The sequence below is a fragment of the Eretmochelys imbricata genome, chromosome 7 (genome assembly GCF_965152235.1).
Source record: "Eretmochelys imbricata isolate rEreImb1 chromosome 7, rEreImb1.hap1, whole genome shotgun sequence".
In the NCBI taxonomy this organism is placed as follows: Eukaryota; Metazoa; Chordata; order Testudines; family Cheloniidae; genus Eretmochelys; species Eretmochelys imbricata.
The window spans coordinates 76387233-76414198 of record NC_135578.1 but is presented as its reverse complement, the minus strand read 5'-3'; the positions used below and the strand labels follow the sequence as shown (position 1 = coordinate 76414198).

The following is a 26966-nucleotide window of genomic DNA, read 5'->3' as shown; positions in this document are numbered from 1 at the left end:
AAAAGTAAATTGGATTTTAAGAATTCTTTGAGTTCTAATACTCTAAGCTTTTGTTAGTAAGACAGGTGAAGAATCTTATTTGCAGGATTTGATTTTAAATTAACTCTGCATATGTGACCCAGATAATTAGAGTGCTTATGTTAAGATGGGTAGCAGCACTTGAAACTTGGCCAGGAAACGTTATCCACATTTTTTTTTAAATATGTTAGTTTGATATTTTTAGTAACTTATAGCCTCTTCTTCTATTAACACTTATAATATGTACTTTACTAGTATTTCATCAACACAACTTGCACATGAAGTTTAATAGTGTTAAAATTAAAGAAACTTATTTCTGCATATTCTAAGCATTTTTAACATTCTATAACTGTAACCTTAAGGCATATTTAATTCTATAGGACAGTGAAGAATATATTGTTGTAAACTACACTATGGCTAATCTCCTCTGGAACCTTCAGTATTGGGAGATGGGATAATTAATGGGTGACTGCCACTTATTGGTTGTCCCTTACTTCATTCATTAATATAAATGTCAGGAGTTAAGGTTCTCTATAGTTTGTCTGCATACTATTTCCTCCCACTGTTTTTCAGGATTTATACTAATTTAGTCTAATTCACAAATATAAACTTTCAGAATTATCCTTTTCTATGAAGAATATAGCAACATTTTTGGTGGAATGGAAGGAGGGGTATTAAGTATTCTTTTCTTGTCAGCGTAATATGTAATTTTCCTTATAGTAAAACACACTGGAACATCTTTAGTGCAGTAGCTCTGGAAAACAGCATGGTGGTCTAGTGCATTTATTTCAGTCAATAGAGTACTTCAATTTCTGATATAAAACTGAGATGCCTTGAACCAAATCCACCACCATCTACAGCAGAATAAAACCTCATATATAATAGCTTAAATGAAAAATGCAACTTGATTTAATTGGCTGAATTGGCTTCAAACCCATGTAATCTCTTAATGCACATGGGACTCCACAATTTCCTTAGCAGCCAAATTGCTGTACCAGATTTAATTTATATCTCTTATTTTATTTGTAAATAAAAATTGTCTTTCTGTTTTAGAGTTCAGCTGCTTGATCTGTATTCCAGTCCCTCTGTTTTAAAAGTGTATGCGTTGTATAGACTTACCGATTGTGACATTAGATGCATATTACAGAAATTAAAATAAACTTCCTGTCTACAGCTGTCGCAAACTGAACATATTTACATGCTCCAGAAAGTCAGAAGAGTTAAGTACATATAGTCAGTGTTGTAGCAAACCATGATTTAGTAATATACTACAAAAAGAGCAGTCATGCACCTTCAGTTACTTTCATCTGGGAGTCCTGAAAGACACTGGCACAGGGAAAAAGATTCTGTCCCAAAGAGAAGTTTAGCAAAATTAGGAACTTAATTCAAAAGGAGCAAGCCACTAAAGAGAGACCCTCAGTATTTTTATTCAGATTCCTTGGGACTGATGGTCTCCTGCAGATCTTGAAAAACACCTTGAGCGTCTGAGTCAGAGGACTAACCGATGAAACTGCTCCACTGCCGTGGCTGTTACTGATAGCTTTGACTAGCAGCATCAGAGGGAAACCAATATCCTTGTCAATTTCCTTCTGCTACTGCTTAGGAAAAGGAAGAGCAGGAGCAGTTCAAATCACTAGGGGAGTCAGTAAAACAAAACTGCTATGACTAACCTTTCAAAGGTGAACCAAATGTACACTTCACAACCTAAGCTATAATACTTAGGACTGAGTTCTCTTGTTTTTTTGTGCTGCTCTGGTGGCCAGTGGAACTAGAAGCTGGCCAAACTTTAGCTAGGGATTCCCCCAGTAGGTCAGTCACGAGGGAATAGAGCTGATGTAGACCGTGCGTGCACTGCCTTTCTGCTAGCCACAGTGTTGGGAATGTTCTCTGGATAGAGCTCCCTGAAATCAAATGGTGGGCAATTTTGTAAAAAAACCAATCAAAACACCCCATAACCTGACACCATGTGCCCCCTTCGGTAACTAATTTGGTATAGAATTTAGGTCCAAAAAGGTAAAATTCTGACAACACTGTATTCACCAGTACTCAGCCTCAAGTCTGAATTTTAGTTTGCAGAGGCCTTCCGCCCCAAGTCCCATTCAGTCCATTGAGATTGTCAAAGACTAGAGTGAAACTAATCTAGATTAATTCCTGATGGCCCTAATGTCAGATCAGAAGATTTTAGAGCTTACTGTCTTATTCACTGAAAAATAGTACTGCAGTTCTCCAAAAGATTAATGATTAGATAATACTTAGTCCTGCCATGAGTGCAGGAGACTGGACTAGATGGCCTCTCGAGGTCCCTTCCAGTCCTATGAGTCTTATGTCCTAAAGCTCCCATGAATATTTCAGTCAAAGTAGTCATTGTCCTCCCCTCCCTAGTACCAACTCAGTTGATCTGAGAGAATCTATTCTACCCTTGATATCGATAGTGATAAAATTGTGCTTATGAAGGACAAATGATACCAGATGTTCCATGTATCGTTTCTGGCCAACCAACCAGAATGTAAAGAGGAAAAAACAATATTTTTCATGGTATAGTGCAAGACATAGATCTAGCTGGATCACAGAAAACTTACCCGGTCATAAGTGTTGTGGTACATAATTCTTCGTGCTGAAAAAGCACATGCTTCAATGGAGGAAGTATGTGAAGCACTTGTTTGTTCTTCCCTCCATACTTTCACAAAGGATTGTGTTTTATACTTTTTGTTCTTCCGCAATACTTCTTAGAAACTTTTTTGCTGTTTTAAAGCACTAATACTTAACCTAAAAAAACCAAACCTTTATTTGTGTGTCTAGTTGTATGTCTAGTACAAACCTATCCCCCAGAACAGGTCATGGCTTGATTATATCCCAGATGTACTACTATACTAAACTACCAGACATACCCTGGAATGAGAAAACAAAGGTGCGGGAACACGTTTCCCCAACCACCTGTAATGTGCTGAGCAGTGTATAAGGCACAACATGAAAATGGTCCCTGTCCTGAAGAGCCTACCCTACAGAATTATAAAATTTTCCTCTTTGAAATGTCTTGTCCTGCCCTTTTTCTGTGGTGATCTTGGACTTGGGCAGTTGGTACTAAAATATACACTAATTGTATATAATTTTCTTAGGTAGTTATGAACTGAGGTTAATTTTAAAGTTGATGAGTTTTGCAGATCGTTATTTGGCTGAAATCTTGTCAGTTACTGATGGCTCTGATCTACCTCCATTTATGAAAGCGGAAGTTTCCATTCATATATATATGAATGACTGTTTCTGAGAAGAGAAATTTGTGGTACTGTAAAGCAAATTCTCCATTTCATAGAAGAAATGGGAATAGAAGTGCTTGTCTGTAATATGGTCAAATGAACACTTGTATAGCAGCTTAACTTTTGCAATTATTGGTTCTTCTTCAATTGATGGTCCCTATGGGTATATCACATGTGGGATAGGCATGCACGCCGTGTGCCTGTGTCCGGGAATTTTTTGTAAACAGTGTCTGTTGGCCCACACTTGCGCTGAAGCAAACAAAAGGCATAAAAGTTCTCTCCAGTTCCTTTGTGCCGCCACATGGTCTGAGTTGGAATCTCCTAGAACATCTCAGAGAACATATTTGCTACCCCCATCAGTATTCATCCCTCCTATTGAGACCATCTCTATTCCGGGATGGCTGAGGCTATCGTGGCTTGGCAGAGTTGTTCTCCCATCCCACCTGCTAACCTTGGGGCACAGCCATCGGTACTGTCAGTTCCACTGGAGATAAGGGATCTGACTTTCTTTTTAGATGAGTCTGAGGCCCCTCAGGAGCCTTTGCAGCATCGGACAGAGGTGGTACAAGACAGGACCCCCAGAAAATCAGAGTTCCAGCCTCCAACCAAATACAGTCAGTCAAAAGATGGGTGGTACCCTGTGCCATGGGATCCTCCACCACCAGTTGATCCATCCTACTGGCAATATTGAGCTACAGAGAGGTTCAAGCAGCAACACCCAAAGGCTATTCCCTCTGATAAGGGACAGAAGCAACTTGACCTTTTCGGGAGAATGGTCTTTTCTTTCACCTCCCTCCAGTTCAGGATCTCAAATTATCAGGCCCTCTTGACCAAATATGATGTTACTAGTTATAATAATTTTTTTTAATGCCAGGACAAGCTCCCAGAGGAGGATAGAGAGAGCCCACTTTGAGGCCTTAGTGGACGAGGGCAGACTGGTGGTCAAAACTTCCTTCCCAGCTGTGGTGGATGTGGTAGATAGTGCGAGGAGGATGGCTACAATAACGGTCACAATCCTCAGCTTTTCCTAGTGAGGTGGGAAAGTACCATCCAAGATCTGCCCTTTGATACTATTAACCTATTCCACAAGAAGGCAGGTGAGTCTCTGCACTCCCTCAAAGTCTCAAGGACAGTGCTTTGCTCACTGGGTATTTGTACTTCTCCGAAGAGAAAACACTATAGACAGGGTTAAAGGGCAAGACTACCTCCTTAGTGGTTTTACCACCAACATCCTCAGGAGTCACCATGCAGGAGACAGAGAGCTTAGACATAGGAACCCAATCTCTGCAACATCCACCCCCATGTCATACTCTAACTCTGAGGTGAAGAACTTCTTTTTATGGCACTGTTGAGACCTGTATCCTTTATTGATGTCCCTTTATTCCCCTCCTCTGACATTGGGAGCCCACCTTACACAATTTGCCAAAAACTGGAGGGTTCGAACTACAGACAAATGGATATTAGAGATTATTAATGGCCGTTATCTGAATGAGTTTCTGGTACCTCCTCTCCACAAATCCCCCCTTTCCCAGTTGATTTTCATGAGGAGATTCTACGACAAGATCTCCTAAGAGCAGCCATAGAGAAGGTTCTACCTCAACATCAAGTGAAGGAGTTCTATTCCCCTTACTTCTTGATTCCCAAGAAGGATGGGAGATGGAAGCCACTTCTTGATCTGAGACAGCAGAATGGGTTCATTCAGAAAGTAAAATTCCACATGATATCCTTGGTATCAATAATTCCTTTGTTAGAGGAAGACACATAATTCATGGCTCTCAGTGTGAAAGATGCATATTTTAACTGATATCCACCCAGCCTACAGCAGTTTCCTTGTTCCTCTTTGATTTATGAGCATTACCAATTCAGAGTCCTTTCCTTTGGCCTAGCTGTAGCACCCAGGGTTTTTTACGAAGATTTTTTCAGTAGTGGCAGCTTAGATGAGAAGACAGGGATTTAGTCTTAACTTAGCTCAGCGACTGGCTTCTGATGGGAAGTTGCTACAAGGAAGTCTAGCGGGCAACCAGTGTCTAGCTCAGCCTTCTGCCTTCCGTGGATGTCTGCATCATTCACGAAAAGTCCACATTGCCTCCCACAAGATTCCTAAATTTTATGGGGGTGACAGTGGGCTCAACTATAGCAAGAGTGTATCTACATCTAAAGAGATTTCAGGCCATGAGTGTTCTCATATATCAGTATGGGACCCTTGTCAAGCAGGCCTTTTCCTTGGCCTCATGCACACATCGTGCTGTTTCCCAGACTTCATCTTCACAGCCTGTAAGCCTGGCATCTTGCTGTTTTGTTGCCTTTCTCTGATGAGTACACAGACAGGTGATAGTTCTGCCCAAAGTTTAACTCTCTCATTTGCTGGACAGAATGAGAGAAGGTTGGTGTGGGGATCCCTTTCCTCACACGAACCCCTGAAGCAAGCATGGTTACTGACACCTCCTTCTTGGGTTGAGGTGTTCATATGGGTGATCATATGCCACAAGGCATCTGGACCCTATGCGAGTCCAGAATACATATCAATTTACTAGAACTCCTTGCGGTTTGTCATGCCTGCAACACCTCCCTCCCCCCATTCATCTGATCCAGACATGTCCAAATAATATAAGATCACATGACAATGATATTTTATATGAACAACCAGGGGGGAGTGAAATCTTTCCCTCTTGTGCATAGAGGCAGTCACCTCCTGGGACTGTTGCATCAGCCATTGCATAACTCTATCAGCAGTTTGTTTAGCAGGAGTATACAACTCCTTAGTCGAATGCCCAAACAGACCTTTTTGCAAATAATGAATGGGAGATCCACAGTTTGGTTCTCAATGACATCTTGACCGAATGGGGAACAGCAGCCCGGGACCTTTTCAACTTGTGGGAGAACAGGAAACTTCCTTGGTACTGCTCCAGAGCAATCCTGGGCAAGGGCTTTATGGGAGATGACCTGTCAATGTTGCAGAAGGTTTGCCTGTTATATGCCTTTTCTCCCATCCCAGTGATGCCACAAGTTCTGCAGAAGATCCACCAAGAAAGAGCTTGAGTCATCCTGATTGCACCCAACTGGCAGAGAGAGTTCTGGTTTATGGATCTGCTGATGCTCTCAGTTCTCCTACCCATGAACATCCCCACATTACTGGAGCTTCTAATACAGCACAAGGGTGGGTTCAAGCACTACAGTGTGGGACTGCTTCAACTGAGATCCTGGTATTTGAATGGGCATCAGAAGTAGAATGCTCACATTCTGAAAGGGTACAATCCATCCTTAACCAAAGCAGAAAATACTACAAAAAGCTGTTAGCAAAATGGAAGTGTTTCTCCCCTTGGGCTCACCAGTGTGAGTTGACTCCGGAATCAGCCAGGATCCCTGCTATCTTAGAGTATATACTTACCCTTAAGTCTTTGGGTCTTGCACTCAGTTTTCTGTGACTGCATTTAGCACCAATCTGTGCTTTCCATCCTCCGGTGAATAACCGTACAATATTCACTCATCCTGTCACAATTAGATTTCTGAAGGGAATTCTCAGTCCTTTGCACCAATGGGAAGGTTTGAATCTCAGTAGTATCTCAGTTTTTGTTTTATTGTCACTCACCTTTGAACCTCTGGTCACGTGCTCTGTGGCCCATCTATCCATGATGGTGGCCTTTCTGGTAGCCAGAATGTCAGCAAGAGGAGTTAGTGAGCTCGGAGCACTCTGGCAGACCCACCATATACTGCCTTTTATAAAGAAAAAGTCCCATTACAAACCTATCTTAGATTTGTTCCTAAAGTAGGTTCCAATTTTCATATGAGTCAGAAAATCCATTTAACAGTATTTTTCCAAAACCACATGCTTCAGATAGAGACAGTTGCATTCTCTAGATGTCTAAAGGGCTATGGCTTTTGATCTGTAAAGAATGAAGGATGTTAGACTCCTTAACTATTTGTTTCCAAAGCAGAGCAATTGTGAGGGGTCAAGCCACATTGATGCAGAGACTTTCAGAATGGATCTCAGGTTGTATTACCCTTTGTAACCAATTAGCTCATATTCCCACTCTGGAGAGAGTGAGGGTTCATTCCACCAGAGGGCAAGTTGGAACTCTTTGCATACTTTCTTGAGACATTACCCTCCGGTCTAGTCATCAACTGTGGATACAGCTCTGAGGATAGTAGTACTACAGTCAGCTGTCACTTCTGCATCTGTGCACCCACCTCCTGTCTGATTTATTGCGTGTGAATCTCCCACGTGTTGAATACATATAACGGCCATCACTCAGAGGAAATGAAGGTTACTTAGCTGTAACTGCAGGTTCTTCAAGACATGTGGTCCTTATCTGTATTCCACTACCCATCCTCTGTCCCTTCAGCTGTGGATTGTTTGAACTGCGCTAAGAATGGGAAACTGGAGAGAGATTTTATGCCCTCAGTTTGGAGCACAAGGAGATCTACACACACATGTGGGCCAATGGACACTGCCTACAAACCATTCCAGATGCAGGAGCATGATGCCCATGTGTATCCCATGTGTTGAATGCAGATAGGGACCACACATCTCGAAGAACCTCCAGTTTTATGGTAAGTAACTTCCATCTTTATTTGAATTGTATAACCGTAATGTTGCATTACCATAGCCCAAGATTTTCAAAAATAGGATCCTAGTGTTCATAATTAGGTTCCTCAAGTCTGATATTCAAAAGTGGTGGGCACCAAGCAACTCCCACTGAAGCCAAAAACCTATTTTCTATATAAGAAAATTGAATACCAATCATGTACAGTGAATTTTGTTTAGTTAATTTTGATAGGCAGGTTTCCAGCTGTCATTGACTTCATTGCTCATTACACTTAAAAATAGGACATGTTATTTTAAGCTACATGCACCATCTCTGGTTTGAGAGCAGCTTTTAAGTTTCTTACTATATGAAGTGTATAGGCTGGGCTTGTTGCAATCTCCAGAGTGAGGTAAGGGAGCAAAGGTCATGTGTAATTGTTCAGGGATACTGCACGCATGTGGCTGAGAAGTGTTGTCATGAGAAGATGTAAAAATAGGAAAAAAGACCGCTAAATAGTGAACTGGCATCTTTCCTCTTCCATATGGGATTTCTGTGCTTCAGACAGAATCCTTTCTGTCTCAGACAGTGATCCTGTTTTGGATCGGACTTCCATTGGAGGCTGTCAGACTTCCAATTAAGTCCATAAAAAGAGTCTTGAGTTTTTGTAATTCTCTCCTCTCTCTGTTTGGCAATAAACACCTGATCTTGGGTGCCCATCCTAATCTGAAATGATAGGAATGTTAAGACTCAAAAACGTTCTTTCTGATCTCAACATTGAGCTGACCTGGAGTTGAACTTTCTCAAATTAAAGTTAACGTGTTCCTAAGCAATTTTGGTTAATTGAGAAATTTAAGATAAACTGACATACATGAAAGACTTTTAGACGTCACAGGGAGGCCTTGTGATATATTCTGCTAACCAAGGTAGAATTCTTGGCCTCTTATTTTTTCAAGCTATTACTATTCTGCTGCCAAGAAATAATTGCTGCCACATTATGCAATTGCCGAACAGTTGGCAGAGTGACTTTTTTTTCATGTTACCTGAACTGTTGCATTGTTGAATCTTTGTTCTTCAGATTGGAAGGGACTTACACACTGCATTGAATGGCATCTGGAAAGAGCTCCTAGAATGTTTCTAATACATTTTAAATGTGAAAGCTGACTACCAAAGCACGAACTCCCATTAGTAGTTTCATAAGAATTTCCCAATTCAGCATGCTATTATTCATTACAGTTATAAAACACAATAAAATTGCATTAGTTTTTCAACTGTTATAAAATTGATTTTGAAACATTTTTATTACTTGCTCGCTTGACTTGCACTTACAATAAGAGAAGCAGATAACTTCCCCAGGAGGCCTATCTTCCTTAGACTGTGCTTTCTGCTGTAGTATGGCATAGCCCGGTTTGCTAATGTATGTTTTTAAATGGTTGATATTAGCCTTCAGTAAAATTTGTATGCTTATTTATTGGGCTTGTAGAAGCACTGTGTTAAATTAGCTTTATGCAACACAGCATTTGGTTCTGCTGGTAAAATGCTGCATTTGCACAATGAGATAAAATACCACCTCAGCAGACATCTTGGAATGAAGTACATCCTTCATTATCTGAAAAAAGGCTTTTAGTGACACAACCACTTCACTAATAACTATTTTTACAGCCCTTGTTTTAAATTAAATGTCTTGTATTTGTCTTTTATTTGATCGGGTTCTGCTGACCAACCAAATCTTTGAAAAGTTTGGAAACATAGGATTCAGGGACTCTGTTAAAATTAACTACTCATTTGAGAATTATGATAACTTTGTTTGCATAACTCCATTAAATGTGTTTGGTATAGGATTTGTTGTTGCAAGTTTTTCCCTGCATGCACTTGTCACACCTTTTGAGATTCCATGGAATATATTTTGAAAATTAATCTTGCATGCAACAGGTTTCCCAAAGGGATAATTGAGGGTTTTTTTTACTTACAAACTCATTTATCCTTTTGACTCTCTATATTTAAAAATTAGTGAGATTCTGCTTTGTCAGTATCCTTTACCAATATTGTACTATTTGCTAGTTGTTCTAAATTTGGTGTATCTCACATGATGACCTGTGGATAATGTTAAAAGGGACACCATCAAGTGAATAGGCATAATTTGTGTATTTGGGCAAACTAAGGGCAATAAAAATAGATTTGATATCTGACTCTTCTTGGTCCTTTTGAAAATACTATATCTTGTAAAAACAAGCTGCTGACCCCACTCAAATGTCATGTTAATGCCAAGATGCAAATAAAATAATTGTTTGCATACAAAATGTGCATCATTTACCTGATGGCATCTGGGAACAAAGCCTGTGTAACTTCTCAGTTTCAGAAATATCTTTTAAAAATCCACATAAATTATATCTGTGGTTGAAGACACTAGACAGACTACAAAAATCTAGATTTTCTTCAGTTTATCTGAAACTGCATTTGTAGGAAATAAGACTAATTATTTCCACAAGAGTCAAATGTAAATATGCATTTGAATGGAAAATGCATTTGAATTCAAGAAACTCATAAGATACCGGGATCACAATAAAGGGAAAAATTAATTTTGTTCACTTAATTTTGCACTGAATCGTCAGCCAAGTATAATACACAAACCAAAGGTGTTGACAGTAGACTACTTTTTGTTTACACCTACATCAATTTTGTATTTGCTACTGTCTTTTGGGAGCATTTCTGATGCTTTCTGTCACTGCACAGCTTTCTTTTTAGCAGTCTGGCCATCTAAATTGTTTGCAGTCTTAAATTTATCCCAAGCCTGCCCATCTTTTTACCTTGCTGCCTTTTAAAAACACCCATTTACTACACCACTTAGTATTTTCATCTTTGAGACAATGTTATGTAGCTGACAGTTCCAGTTACCAAGTGCATATTTTTTACCCTTCTCTTCAAATCGCAGCTGTCTGTGTATTTATAAGCAACCATCACTAATACCTAAGTGCTGCACATATAATTAAAAGCACAGTGTCGATCTGAAAATACTCCACCCTTCCCTTAATGCACTGTTTACTTAAGTGGATGTTTTCTGTGTCAGTGAGAGATTTAGCCATGCCAACCTGCAGCTGTTATTGGGGGAAAAGCGAGATTGAAATATCAGCATTATTAACTATTTCACTGCTGATTAAAGTAAGTAAGAAAGGAGAGGGATGATCTATGCAATCTGAGGGTGACATCACACTTTGTCATGAGAGTTTGGTGTCTGGGGAAGTACCACCACTAGTTTTCTGCCATACTTTGTCTTGTGGAATCAAAAGAACAAAGAGGAGAAGAGCCCCAGGAAGTTGCTTCACAGCCCACCAAAGAGGTCAGAATCCTGCAGAACCCAGCACAGCAAGTCCTTACCAATGTTTCTCACTTGGGCAATGCTTTCTTCTGTGCTCCTCAGGTACTCAGCTTTCTGATATGCTTCATATATTTGAGTCAAGTAGAAAAGAAAGCATTCCTGTTTGGCTTTGCCGAAAATCAGATGGAGCCGTTGGAGTTCTGATCAGCACAACCTTGTGCTTTGGCTGCAGTGTGCTCACGCTGCTAGGATCGGATTTAATGGGTCCTACAATAGGTACAGCATAAGTGAGTGAGCCTCATCCTTTCCTCTGATGCAGATTCCTCACCCAAGCATTAGCAACCGTGACGTGATGAGCCAGATTATGCAGTTGCAGCAAAACTTGATTAAATAATAAATGTTTCTGGTTCATGTCATTTATTAGGTTAGTTTTTGAACAACCATTCTGATTTTATTTGTCTGATAGGCTGCTGATGTTAACAGTCCATAATCACACACTTGACATTAACAGCAGTGTAATGTAGACTCACTTTATATCAACAGAAGGGTTTTCTGTTGGTCTAGGAACATCACCTCCCCAAATGAAATTAGCTAGATTCATGGAAGCCCTCTTCCATTGACAGAACCCATGGTGTAGATGCAGCCATGTGAGCATTGCTACATTGGTCAAGGTTGTGGGTTTATTTTCACATCCTGATTAAAGTAATTATGCCAATATAACATTTCATTGCAGACCTGACCTAAGACTTGCTGGTCATGTACCTCTTCATTGTTATTAATTAACTAGCTAAAAGTTAACCTGATTATCAGCAGCTGGCTTTGGTATTAATTTTCATGAGAGAATGGGTCCAATTTTTTTTTTTAAATTAGAGCAAACTTTAAATTGATAAGTGAAAAACTTGCATTACCTTGAGCTAGGCACTGCTGTGCAAGGTTTATGTGCATTTCTGTTATTGCTCCGGTCCCTCGTGTTACAATCTTAACTCCCTCTTCTGAAAACTCTAGTCATACCATATTTTTGGGAGTGGTGTTGGGTGGGTATTTAAGGTGAGCTTGAAGATATGACCATCAGAGGCAGGATTTAAATTCTGGTCTACGAAGGTATAAGACTAGGGAATAATATACTTATGATATTGAAATTACAAATTGTGTTTTTTCTTAGAAAGTTACCTCTGTTTTAACAATATTCTGCTACATAACAGCATTTCTCAATTTTCATACAACTTGTAATATTAGAAGTGCATGCATTTTAAGAGATCTGGTGGTGAATGAGAGAGAAAATGGTATTAAAAATTTGTGCTGCTTGTTCAAGCCCTGTACGTAGGGGCGATGTCAATAGTCAGAACTTTTAGTGGTGAAACAGGCAAACTATTGGAAAAGGTCTGGGATCAGCATTGAGCCTTTTCTTGTTTATCCTCATCTGGATACACTCACCAGGAACTTAGTGAAGGAGGCAACTTGGTGCATGCTGTTTGCAGATGATATTGTTCTATACAGTGAGGGAAAAGATGATCTAGAAAAGGATCTTGAAAAAAGGGGAGATGTGTTGAACAGACATGGCCTCAAAATAAGTATACGAAAGAGTAGGTGGTATGTAATTTTAACAATGTGAACAATGAAGAATTATCCTTGAAACTAGATGGGCAGACTGTATCGAAAAGGTAAAGTTTCAAGTATCTGCGTTCCAGAATCTGGGGAAATGGAGGAAGAAATTTAGAGCTAGGATAATAAATGCATGGCTCAAATGGAAAGAGATAAGTGGTGTAGTATGTGACAAGAAGATACCAGTAAGATTGAGAGAGTCTATAAAAGAATAGTCCATCCAGCTTTAATGTGGGCAACAAAGAAGGATGACTGAATGATCTGTTCCAGAGAAATGTGAATGTTGAGGTGGATGAATGGGATAAGCAAGAAAGACCCCAGAAGGAATGTGTGTGTTTGAAATGTTCAAAGTAACGCCCATAAACAAAAAAAATGGAATTCAGGCTCAAATGGTTTGGTTATGTCAAGTACCGGCCTGACAGCTAAGAGTCCAACAGATCAAGATTCAATGAAAAAGAGGCTGACTCAAGAAGTTGTGGGATGTCATAAAGAAAGACGTGATGAGATAGAGGACATGGCAGTGAACACAGAGCACTTTGGATGGAGAGGACTCCAAGAGCTGACCCCGTTTGATGGGGTTAACGCAAGAAAGATTTTTGTCTTTGCTAATATTTGGAAATTTATGCTACGTTAATCTGTTTTATATATTAAACATAATTTAAAATGTTGATCTTAAAAAGTGTGGTGTACATTTTCAGATCTTCTATGAGAGTTGAATATAGCTAGTAGAGAAGACTTTAATATCCAGAAAGAATAAATGTGGTGTTGCTTATAGTCCTGTGTAATCTGCTTTGTAGTCTTTTATAATTTTGCATTGAAATATTTTCATATGTATCTTGAATTTTTAGCTACAGCATGAGAAGGCTGAACTGGAGCAGCATTTAGAGCAGGAACAGGAGTTTCAAGTGAACAAGCTGATGAAGAAAATTAAAAAACTGGAAAACGATACTATTTCTAAGCAGCTCACTTTGGAGCAGGTAAACATCTATTTTCTGTTCTTTGAAATAAAGTGTTTATCCTAGAGAACAACTTCTGTTCAGATTTTTTTTTTCCACTGGGGGAAAAAGTGATTTAAAAATACATAAATGTTTTAGGCTCCAAATTTGACCCATTTCTTAAAATCTATAATTTAGCTGGAGGTCATTGTTCAATTTTTTACTGTTTTGGAATAGGAAAAAAATGTTTTATTCAAAGGAAATAGCTGATAGAATTTTGTGATCTTTATGGTAAATTATTTAATCTTATGCTTCAGACTGCCTATTTGTATAATAGTGCTTCACAGGGCTGTTACAAGGTTTGTAAAGTACGTTGGCCTTTTGGGCACTGAGAAATACTGGTGTTGCCACCACCATTATAACATATTAGCCACCACCATTATAACATATTAGCTCACCTGTACGCACTTGTAGCCACATACAAGTCCTTGAAACGATACACAGGTGTTTACAATGAAGCAAGGGAAAGCACAAAATGATAAAATAATAACTGAGTAAAACATAGCTTAGTCCCACATGGTTTTACCTTAAAAACAGATGTATGTTTGTTGTTCAGCAGCCACATCTCAAACACCACATCGTTCCCCTCAGTGTATGTACTTCTACTGGAGAAGTTTGCACATCAGTCTGTCCACTGCTTCAGCAGTATCTCTCACACCTAATGCAACTGAAAGACCACACAGAAAAAAATTATTGGTTGAAAGTTACTCCCCATATTTCCAAATCCACTTACCTCAATATAATGCTCCAGCATCTACTTTATGATCCTGCTTCTTTCCCATCTCATAGGAGTGATACACACCTGAGGGGCCACCTTGCAATACTTTGGAAAGGAGGGATGACTTCCTTCCAGACCCGGATAGTCCTATCTCTGTATTGTAGAGGGAAACGTTAGAAAAAGTAACTTAGAAAACAGCATCACGAAAGCTTGTGCTCAAATAAATTGGTTAGTCTCTAAGGTGCCACAAGTACTCCTGTATTCGCAAAAAGAAAAGACTAACACGGCTGCTACTCTGAAACCTAAAATTAATATTGAAATATAGACTATATAAATGACAATAAAATCATCTTCTTCTCTCCGCCAGCACTCACACCTTTTAAAGGTGTTAATACTGTGTCTAGCACTGTCTAGCGCTTAGCCTCTAGGCTCATAAACAGACTGGTAATGGGGCTGGTGCGAGCTGCTGCTCTTCACCACGTATTAGATGCTGTCTCTTACAGTGCATATGCTACCCCCACTTGACACGTGTTTCCCACCCCTGCTCTGTGGATAGGGAAAATGAGGTCTCTGCTTCACACAGGGAATAGTTCAGTATAGCAGGAGAAACTCCTGCTTCATCCTGGCTTTGTGCAGGGATTCAGGGAAATAGACTGAAAAGCTGTACACTCCCAAAGTGGCTTGGAAAGACTCTACATGAGGACTCCCAGAGCAAGGGCAAGCATAAAATGTTCATACATGATACTAGGTAATGAAACTGTCAACAAAGTTAGAGAAATTATACCCAAAATGCAAAACATAAATAGACTGTAAATAGAGAATTATCACTTTCATTTTTAGTAATCCAATTTATGGGATATTTTTATATACTATTGCAAATGATTTCAAATGAGTTGGGAGTTGTCTTTGTAATGTTGGGATGGAGTGACTTTTAAATCATTTGATTTTTTGTAATTGATTTAAATTGAGGCTCTGTAAAACTAATTGGAAAATGTGTGCTGTCGCAATTTTAGGTGAAAACTTTAATGAATTAAATTATAAATTTTTTACAATTCTTTTATGGATAGGGTATCTTTTGAATTTTACAACACTGCTAGAGGCAAAAATCAAAATACTGGAAATTGAAGTCCTGATCTTGCAAATACTTAAGCAGGTGTACTTGATTCGCATTTACTGTACTTCAGTGGGACTTTCTCTGTTTAAAATTAAGCATGGACATTGCATCATTAGGGAGCAAAAACTGTTCTTCTTAAACTTCTTGTGGCATAAAGCTGTCACTTCAAAACCAAAAGCTCTACACTGAAAAGTTATTTCTACTTTCAGTATATTAACAAAATTACTGTGAACTTTTTATAAAGGTAGGCCAGACTTTTCCAACCCATATTTAGGCACCTAATTGTGGGATTTTCAAAAGCACCTAATGACTTATGAGTACACGTGCCATTGACTTCAAAAGGCAAAACCTGATGAAGGATCGCCTGGCCACAGGATTTCAACTTTCTTTATTTATGGAAATTGAGCATATTGGAATGGTATGTTGGTTGCAAATATGTCACAGGCTATTTGCTAATCAAGTTGTTTGAATTTGTGGTCTCCTCACAATACAAGGCCCTAGACTTGTCTTTTTCAGCATAGAAGAGCATTTTAAATGTGAGACTAGTAGAATTCCAGAATTTACATAGATGTTTTTTTCCTACTAGTAACTGGAAAACTAATGAAAGTATCACACATACACTTTAGAAATGGAACATTAAAAAATTTTTATTTAAATCAGATTTTCTAATTACATGAGAATTCTTTACTTTCATCCCATTTTATAATGTAAACACGGATTTTAATTATTTTAACCATGATTTTATGCCCCCTACTTTTGTTTTGCACTTTGAACATGTCAAATACTATATATACTAAATATTATTCTGTTTTTCTGTGTGATACTTAAATATGGATTAGAAAATTAGGTGAATGTAGTACCTGCATAATCATGACCATCACAATCTGGAAACAAACGTTAAACTGAAGTAACTCTCTTAGCCACAAGGTGGTGGTGGAGACCACTTAGAACTAAAGTGCAGACAAACTGAATTGAAATATCAGTGCAAATAGTGTCTGTAAATTTCTTGTGTTTTGGAGCTGTTTGGTCCCAGAATATTGGAGAGACAAGGTGGTTGAGGTAATGTGTATTATTGGGCTAATGTCTATTGCTGAGAGAGACAAGCTTTGAAGCTTACACAGAACTGTTCTGGTCTTGATACAGAAGTCTTGGTAAACCTGAAAACTTGTCTCTCTTGCCAACAGGCATTACTTCACTCACCTTGTCTCTCTGTAAATTCATTAGTATTTGTGATGTTACTGTATCTTGGGCAGACAGCTTGGTAAAATTGTGGAACACAAAACTTTAATAATCAAATTTAAATACAAGAAGTAGGTTTTTGTTAGAATGTTCAAAAAACAAGGAAGTTCAAAGATAAAAGGACTGTAGTGTTACTGTGCTGTCCTCCCGTTTTCTTGTACTTAGGTACCTGGTATAATGCACTAATTTTATATCTGTGCAAAGTTGTTTTGAGTCAAGGATAGATGGTCAATCTTGTCTTTGAATTTTCTTGCTCCTATGAGTTTGGTGTGTTAAAGTTTTTGTTTATATAATTTTCTCTTTTCAGTATGGTAAAATAAATCCGAAGTTCCTGTAAACCCCCTACAGCACATTCTTACTATTTCTCTTTCTCCCCCCCCCCACACTTTTTTTTTAAAGTTAAGGGGATGAATTGAAACAACACTTAACTCCTCTATTACTGTTATGTTAATACCTAGAGACCCCAATTGAGATTGTGACCCCCTTGTGCTACAACCTGTATATGCATGTGGTAAGAAACAGTCAAAAGGCAAGAAAGGGGAAATATTATACAGGTAGGGATTTTAAGGCACAGAGAGAGAATGATTTCCCCAGTGTTACCTAGGTGTGGCAGACCTGGTGCTGGATTTGAATAAGACTATCTTGATGTTGATGTTATGCTTGAGGAGGAGGAAGGATGATTTTAAGGAATGGTTTCAAACTATTGTGGAGACAATATGTGTTAACATCAGAGGCTACATTGCTTGCTATGTTGGAGTTCTATGGGATCCAGCACTGTCACAGATTCTCAGATAGTATTGGTGACCCATTGTGTCTTCTACTGCACATGACTGAGTTCACTATCTCTAGTGCAGAACTTGAAGTGCCTTCATCTCTTCCAGATTTGAGTACTATAGTGTGCTGTTTTTGTGGCACAGGCCAGGGCAACCCACTCCAGGAGTAATCCATTCTGACAGTTATGATTCTGCAGTTCATTTTGTTTTAAAAACATTTGTTTTCCCTTGTGTTTCTGAATTTTTTACCTGATGTAGTTCTTTGTCTTAAGGCAGATAGCTGAAAACAACAGATCTGAGAGATTTTAACTCTCATTGAGACATCACACTCTGAAGCATAACAGCTAAATTTGAAACTCTGGCAATTTCATTAGCTGGATATTTTAGCTAAAATGAACTGTAATGTGCTTCTCCATTGTTGATGCAGTGATACAGGATGAGATGGTTGTCACAGTTTGCCATCCACGTACTGTAGTCTGCTGTTGTGATTGCAATGCTAGTTGTGGCCTCTTACTGTTTCTTCTTTCAGCTGCTTCCCTAATGAGCAAAGCACAGAGAGCAGCTAGAAGAGATGCAGTTGGGGAGATAAGTAGGACTTTAGCTAAGAGTAGAATCTAGGGCTACAACCGCCCCTTTAGCCCTAGTTCTTGGAAAAAAAAGAGAACAGGATTTGATGCTTAAGAAGAAAGGTTACTCTTTGGGGCCAGCAATATGGTAAGGTGTGAAGGAGAAAAGGGATGGATGAAGCCCAGAGGTAGAGTTGGGATGCTGTGGGAAACAGTAAGTTCAAGTCCTGCAGATAGTTCAACTCAATAGAGTTCAAAAAGGAGACAAAGAAAAAGCATAGAGAAGAAAGGACAATACGCACAAAATATGGAGTTTTGAGGGGGATATAGGTGGAAAACCAAAGAAAGGAGGATATATAGCACAGAAAAACAAAGTGCAGAAATTATTGTGGTCCTAAAAATATCATTTTTTCATTATAGAATGCTGAATGTAACTAAGTTTGGTGAGAACCTAAGGACCATATTCTATCACCTGTGTCTATGCAAATTTCCACTGACAGTGGGAATTTTCCTATTAATCAGAGCGTAGTGTACGATCTTAACCATGTAGCCATAGCCCCTTGCCCTTAGTTTAAAATGTAACTAGTCCCTGCCAAACTCATTTTGTAGACACAACTGACTTTAGTCTGTGCTTGAAGTCCACTTGGAAGCTCCTTAGTGCAGAACACAGCTGCCTGCGAAGAGCTACAAAAGGATCTCTCAAAACTAGGTGACTGGGCAACAAAATGGCAGATGAAATACAGTGTTGATAAATGCAAACTAACTCATATTGGAAAACATAATCGCAACTATACATATAAAACGATGGGGTCTAAATTGGCTGTTACCACTCAAGAAAGAGATCTTGGAGTCATTGTGGATAGTTCTCTGAAAGCATTCACTCAATGTGCAGTGGCAGTCAAAAAAGCAAAGAGAATGTTGGGAATCATTAAAAAAGGGATAGATAATAAGATCGAACATATCATATTGCCTCTGTATAAATCCATAAGTACACCTACATCTTGAGTACTGTGTGCGGATGTGGTCGCCCCATCTCAAAAAAGATATATTGGAATCGGAAAAAGTTGAGAAAAGGGCAACAAAAGTGAGTAGGGGTATGAAATGGCTTCCGTCTGAGGAGTTATTAATAAGACTGGGACTTTTCAGCTTGGAAAAGAGACGATTAAGGGAGGATATGATAGAGGTCTATACAATCATGACTGGTGTGGAGCAAGTAAATAAGGAAGTGTTGTTTACTCCTTCTCATAGCACAAGAACTACAGGTCACCAAATTAAATTAATGGGCAGCAGGTTTAAAACAAACAAAAGGAAGTATTTTTTCACACAATGCACAGTCAACCTTTGGAACTTCTTGCGAGAGGATTTTGTGAAGGCCAAGACTATAACAGGATTCAAAAAAGAACTAGATAAGTTCATGGAGGACAGGTCCATCAGTGGCTATTAGCCAGGGTGGCAGGGATGGTGTCCTGAGCCTCTGTTTGCCAGAAGCTGGGAATGGGCAACAGGGCATGGACCACTTGATGATTACCTGTTCTGTTCATTCCCTGTGGGGAACCTGACATTGGCCAGTGTCAGAAGACAGGATGCTGGGCTAGATGGAGCAATATGGCTGTTCTTATGTACGTCCCATTCCAGCATTTAAGGTCTATAAGGAGATATTTGCTTTCCGTACCTGTATTTGAACACTTTGTGCTGCTGCAGGTGCACTCGTGGCAGTGGAACCTCCATGGCTGAGGACCCTTGCTTCTGGAGTTCACTTCACTTGGGAGTCCATCAGAGCCTGTCTCTTGACCTTCAGGGCATGATGCAAGGCTCATTTATTTTTAGTGTCTGATGGAATCTGAGTTTGTTGATAATTGTTGATTGACTGAAGAAAATTTATATTACTTTGTTTTCCTCACATAAGGTTTTTTCAGTTGTGCTAGGCTGTACCTGAAATGTAAAAGCAATTAAAAGAAGAGTTCAGATATGATTAATGTAATCTGAATTGTATGAATTAAGTGATGCAGAGACCACTGTACTGCAACAGCTGATCTGTAGTCACCCCCTATCATCAGGTGATCATAGAATCATAGGATTGGAAAGCACCTCGAAAGGTCATCTGGTCCGCTACCCTGTACTCATGGCAGAAGTAAGTATTATCTAGACCACCCCTGACAGGTGTTGGTTGAATCTCCATTATTGGAGATTTTTAAGATCAGGTTAGACAATCTCCCTAGGCAATTTATTCCAGTGCTTAACCACCCTGACAGTTAGGAAGTTTTCCTAATGTCCGATCTAAACTTCCCTTCATGGTGTAGTAACAATGTGTATGGTGGTAATTTTGGGGGTAGGGAGGAGTGAATTCTCAGAATGTCCTGTATTCTTCCAAGCACTGGAGAGATGAATTGGCTAAAGAGCAGTGTGCTAAACACTTTCAGTGTATATCTTCAGCTTTTGCTAGAGTCAGGATCCACATTCTAATGCCTTGAATGTTTACTGCAACATACTGTTTCTGGACTTGACTTTTGGTTGTATTAAGTATAAATTTCCTTAACTATTAATCTAGAATCTCAATTCAAAAGCACTTTTTAAAATTAAAAAATAACTGTCTGTATTAAAGATTCTGTCACAGAAATACAAAGGAAAGGCTTATTAGTTCTTCCTTCAGTTTTTTTATGTTCTTTAACTGATGACAGAGATATTTATTTTCATTTTTAAAAAAGTCATGATTTGAATACAATAGTCTTTTCATTAGCAGTAACAAATTTTGTACTCAGCTTTGATGAAAAAACTTGTATTTGGAAGGTAAACTATTTCATGAAGCACTTCAATATCTAATTTTGCTTTGGTATCTGAATTAATTTATTAATAATGACAATTCACTTGTCTTAGAGGAAGGGTGCACTGTATGTAAGGGCTAAAGCACAGGTCTGAGATTCAAGAGATTTGGATTCAATTTCTGACTCAGCCATAAATATGCAGAATGGCTGTGAGCAAATCATAATCTCTGTTCCTCAGTTTTCCCATTTGTAAAATGAGAAAATTTATTTCCACATCAGGTGTGGTGTCAGTACAGGTGAGTCACATCATACACGCATTTAATTTATGCAAATTCAACTATACACGCTCGACAAAAAAAAAAAAAAAAGAAAAATAGCAAGATATCTGTAAATAGTGCGGGCGATTCCGCCCACCATTCCACTCAATGAGTGTATGCCCCGGAGTGAGCGTGAGATGAGAGAAGTGAATCTGCTGTTCCCTCTGTCGGTCTCAGTTCCTGCATGCCTCTCATAGTGTGAGCATCTCGCACTGAGTGTGATTCTAGTGTTTAAAGATACTGTACATATTTTTCATACAACATGAAATTTCAGTACAACATGCCCCTAAACACAAGCCAACTACTTCATCTGGTGCTCAACTGAAGAAACAGTGATCTGTTCCAATGCTGTAGGAAAAACTGGCTGTGCTGAACTTATTGAGAGACGGTATTGGTCTCCAACATGGCGCGTAAATATGGCCACAGCGAATCTAGCATCCGTGCCATCAAGATTTGAGAGAGAGAAATTCATCAAGCCGTGGCATCAAGTGCTCCAAAAACTGCTAAGGTGACAAGCCAGGTGCGTGATAAGACTTTAGTGAAGACTGAAAAGGCATTAAACTTATGGCTGGAAGACATGAACCGTAAATGTGTGCCTATCAATGGCAACACATTGCAAGAAAAGGCTCTTAGCCTCTATGTGCTGTTCAAACCTCCCGCTGAAGGAGGATAGCCTTCTGATGAGAAGGAATTCAAAGCCAGCCAAGGTTGGCTTAACAGTTTTAGGAACTGCTTCAACCTCAAAAACATGCAGACGACTGGTGAAGCTGCATCTGCAATGAAGAGGCGACAAAAGCCTACCCCGAACAATTAAAGAAAATCATAGAAGAAAAGAGCTATCTTCCGGAACAAGTTTTTAATGCTGACGAGACTGGGCTCTTCTGGGGAAAAAGAAAAAAAATATGCCCAACTGCACTTACAGTTCAAAATCAGAAAGACAAGCCCCTGGCTTCAAAGCAGCTAAAGACTGTGTGACTGTGTTGTTTTGTGGCAATGCGGCTGGGCATTTAATAAAGCCTGGCTTGCTCTACAGGGCTGCAAATCTCTGTGCCCTAAAAGGAAAGAACAAAAATCTGCTGCCTGCCATCTGGCAATCAAATAAAAAGGCTTGGGTGATGGCAGCATTATTTCTGGATTGTTTCCACAAGTGTTTCATTCTGGAGGTCAAGCGGTACATTGAAGAGAAAAGACTTGACTTTAAAGTGTTGCTGATCGTAGACAATGCTCCTGGCCACCCTGTGGCACTCCGGTTTGCGTATAACGACGTTGAAGTCGTCTTTCTCCCCCCCAATACCACCTCCAGCCTCTTGACCAAGGAGTGATTTGCTGTTTCAAGGACACGTACACGAGGTTTACATTCTCACGGATATATAGCACTATGGATGTTGATCCCAATCTTAATGTGATGGAGAGTTGGAAGTCCTTCAACATTGCCAATTGCATCACTTATATTAAATAGGCAATGGATGCAATCAAGCCTGAAACAGCCAACGCATGTGGGCGAAAACTATGGAAAGAATGTGTGAATGATTTTAAGGATTTCCCAACCATTGACAAAGAAGTGAAATGCATTGTTCAGGTGGCCAGGCAAGTGGGTGGTGATGGCTTCGTTGACATCTTTGAGGAAGAAATTGAAGAATTAATTGAGAGCCATAGAGAAACATTAACTAACGAAGACTTAGAGGAACTGATAAAATCATCTACAGAAGACGAAGATGATGATGACAAACAGGAAGAGCCAGCAAGTTGGAATCTTCATAAATTTGCTGAAGTGTTCCAAGGAGCGAAATACTGGAATGATTTAATTTCTGAATACGATCCCTCTGTGGAATGAAGCCTCAAAATCACAAGTAGTATTACGGACAATTTGAGACCATATCAAGAAATGTTTGAGCAGCTCAAGAGACAACAGCGACAGTTGCTGATCACCGTGTTTTTCAAGGAAAAACAACCAGCAGCAGATGAGCCTATGCAATCAACTTCTCAAGCTGAACCAGAGCCAACCACTTCGTCTACAATTAGCTCTCCATCACCCAAGCTCTCCGTCACCTGGATCGACATCAAGCAGTGATGACTCCTGTAATTACCCCTCTGTAATTAAAAATACAGTACTGTAAAATTATATTTTGCATATATACTCTTTATTATATACTGTACATTACTGTAGACATACATTTATACATGTTACTGTACAGGAATGTATACACAAAACCATGTACAGTATACTGTATTTTATGGGCGATTTAAGGGATTTTCAAGGGTAATTTGACTATACGTGATTTTCGCCTTACGTGCTGACTTTAGAACCTAATCCCCACGTAAGATCCGACTCCACTGTATCTGGTTGGTTTGAGATCAACAGATGGAAAGTGGTATAGAAGGACAAAGTATTAAAGTCTAAGTACATTTCATTACTGTTACTTTTCTCTTCAGAGCTACTGAACTTCGATGTCTTCACAGTTACAACTGTGCCTGTTGAACTTGCAATGCATTCTCATCCAGAACTGACTACTGTCCAGCTTCTTTTGGGATATTTTGATGTGCTGGATTTTTCCTATTTTCTGGTAGCTCATACTTGAATCAATAATGGTTACTAGTCTTTTAATAGCCATTTGATAACTGAGAAACTCTATGTACCCTAGTTTCTGCTGGCATTAGAATTTGGTTCTATAACAGTTATCTAAAAACAGAGAAACCACTTTTCTTCATTGCTCTCTGCGTTTACCTGTGACGCACACAACTTTCCTGTCATGTCAAGCAAACATAAACCTCTGTAGTGTCAACTTTTGTTGTTTAATTCTCCACTTTAAATTATTTTTTAAAATTACCCATAAAAATAATTATATATAAAGTAGATGTGTAAGCAGTGAATACATTGTCAATTAAAATTACTGTGACATATGCAATGAGTGGTGTCTCTGCTAGGACCTATCCTTTCACTTGCTGGCCACATTGCCTTTCTGTGGTATGGGAAAAGACAAAGCAACCCAAACTTGGGAATGAGAGGTTCTGTGAAGAAGGGGTCCCTGTAGGGAGAAAAGGCAATGCACACTTAAGGCAGTTTACATACCTGTATTGATGTGGTTCCATGATCTCCATTTACTTTGACGCTATTCACTATTTGTTTTAATGAATCTACAGTTTTTCCCCCCACATTTAGCAATAGGCTGAATATTAAACTTTCCAGAATAAAAATCTTACACAGTAAAGTCAATTCCCATCTTTTTCACCGAACAATTTTCTTCCTCAGCTAAGACGAGAGAAGATTGACCTTGAAAATACATTGGAACAAGAACAAGAAGCACTAGTGAATCGTCTCTGGAAGAGGATGGATAAACTTGAAGCAGAGAAACGGTTTGTCTTGTCATGTGTTCATTATTATAGATACACCATTTAATACTTCATTTTTCAGTCGCAACAGGCTTGTTTGATCTGCCAAAGGCATAGAAGTTACAACATTTCAAAAGTTACTTGTTTACAAGAGACAATGTATCACATACTTGGCTGCTTAAATTTCCTAAAAAGTAGTAGTACAAGAAACAAGGGAACTGGGAAACCAGGGAGGAACTTGCAAACTTGCTCTCTTACTATTTGCTGATAGGCTGATTTTAATGCTATTTTAAAAGGTGACCTGCAAAGAAAACAACTGGGCTTGTACCCTTTCTTTGCTGCTTTATCTTGTATAAAGAAGTCTTGAAAGTGTTTTGTGTTTTCTTTTCTGCTTGTTTATCCCATAAGAAAGTCAGGTCCCTTGTAGCCTGGAAGACTGACTTAAGGACGAGTAAAATTGTGATATCACAAGAATGAAGAGAGAACTGAGTAATTTGGGAGAAGATATTTTTCAGCATTTTTTTAAACTTTGTTTTGTCTTTTAACAGCTTTTTAATTTCAGTGACGAATCTTTAACCATAGGCTCTCTTAAAATAATGTTATACAATCTTTCCCTGCTGTAAGGGTGTTACAGCTCACATTTAATATTCTTGAGACCTCTCAGAGGTTCTTCAGCAAAAGTAGGGACACTCAGGTTTGACATTCCTGATATATTCATGATTAAAAAAAAATTCAAAAAATCTTTTAGACCCTCATAATACATCATAGAAAATCAAAAAAGGGCATAAGTTTATAAGCTCTTAGGGCCAGGGACTCTTCTGTTACACAGCTGTACAGCATCCACCTCAATGAGGCCTTTGATTATTGATTGGGCCTCTGGGAAGTTCTGCAATACAAGTAGTAATGAGTAAGCCCAGGGTTTAAAAATACCATTGAAAGTAGTTTACATTTGTCCTTATAGTTCTGTCTTGAATGGTAGCCCGCTTAATGCGAAATGCTCTAAAAAACCATATCTCTCATACCAGTGTCAAAAGCTCTGTGAAGAATGGGCCCCTATCTAGGGCTTATGCTGTCTTATCCCTGTGTTCAGCTTCAGCTGCATAGTTTCCTGTTTGACTTTGCCCAGTATGTGTCTAATAGAGAACAATTTCATATTTTCATGCTGGCAGATTCCTCTCTACCTTGACTTCAAGAACCTTTATGTAGCACATCATTCTATTGCAGAGCTCACTTTATACGAAAAGCATATTGTGCCTGAAACCCTAATAATTAAGACAGATTCCAGGTATTTAAATTTAGGCTTCCTGTAATTTGAAACCCTAGCTATAGAAATATGATGTGAAATACTTTTCTGTGCAGGGATACTAAATAGAATACCTATTTTGGAAGCTGTGTCTAGTTTACTTTTCTCCAACAAACAGTCTGTGAATGCATATATTCAGTAGATCAATAGTGCCGGGAAAAAGTGTTAATGTACACTTTATGAATGTTGCTGTGCTCTGATATCTTATCTTTGAGGAAAGAGTTCTTTATCAAATAGCACAAATATAAATGTACCACAAGAGTTGGCCTTGAATTTGCTGAGAAGTTACTTAAGAGAATTAGGAGGGGATTAATATAAATCCAAAGTAGTTAAATGTGTAGTACATAAAATTAATAATGGAACAAGGCTATAAATGTTTTATATCTTGTTTCTGCCCCTGTAAATTCAGTTTCCCTTTTAACTCTATTTTGACAGTTACTTAAATGAAATACTTCTTGAAATTTGGGTATACAGTGGGTATAATTGAGGCTTTCATGAAGCTATTTCACTGAGGTTTACAAAAACTATTCATTTTCAAAATAGTATGCATTTACTATTAGAAACACTTTGACAGTACCAGCATCTGAACACTTAAATTTCAAAAGAGCGAACAGGTGGCATTTGACAAAATAAACTTTACATTCATTAATAAAACTTAAGCATACTATTAAAACATAATTGGAGCAAGTGGGTACACCTATTACAATGTTACTATTTCTAAGTATATGGATCTTATCTTTCAGAAATACAATTAACAGCTAGATTATTTTTAATTCAGAATTTTGCAGGAGAAGTTAGACCAGCCAGTCTCTGCTCCACCATCACCCCGAGACATATCAATGGAAATAGATTCCCCAGAAAATATGATGCGACATATCAGATTTTTAAAGAATGAAGTAGAGAGGTTAAAGAAACAACTAAGAGCTGCACAGTTACAACGTAAGTAAACTTTCTTTGGCTATAAATGGAGTCTGTAGCTAACAATTTACTGAAATGCACCTAAAGGAATTTCTACATATTTTTTATTTTAGTTGTTGCTGAAATTTATTAGCTGTTTGAACTGCACCAACCTTGAGAGCAGAGAAGATACTCTTCACTTTCTGTTCTCATCCATTTAAAATTTAAAGGTAGATGAC

The 26966-nt window shown here is 38.7% G+C and overlaps 1 protein-coding gene across 3 annotated transcripts in view; it reads left to right on the top strand.

Annotated features, from left to right (window-relative positions):
• Positions 1-26966, top strand: part of CCDC6 (coiled-coil domain containing 6) — a 65953-nt gene that overhangs the window by 20680 nt on the left and 18307 nt on the right. For all 3 annotated transcript variants that reach the window (XM_077821569.1, XM_077821570.1, XM_077821571.1), the window contains exons 3-5: positions 13562-13690; positions 24448-24551; positions 26609-26769. In XM_077821569.1, the coding sequence (XP_077677695.1) occupies positions 13562-13690; positions 24448-24551; positions 26609-26769 (394 nt within the window). The remainder of the gene's footprint in view (positions 1-13561; positions 13691-24447; positions 24552-26608; positions 26770-26966) is intronic.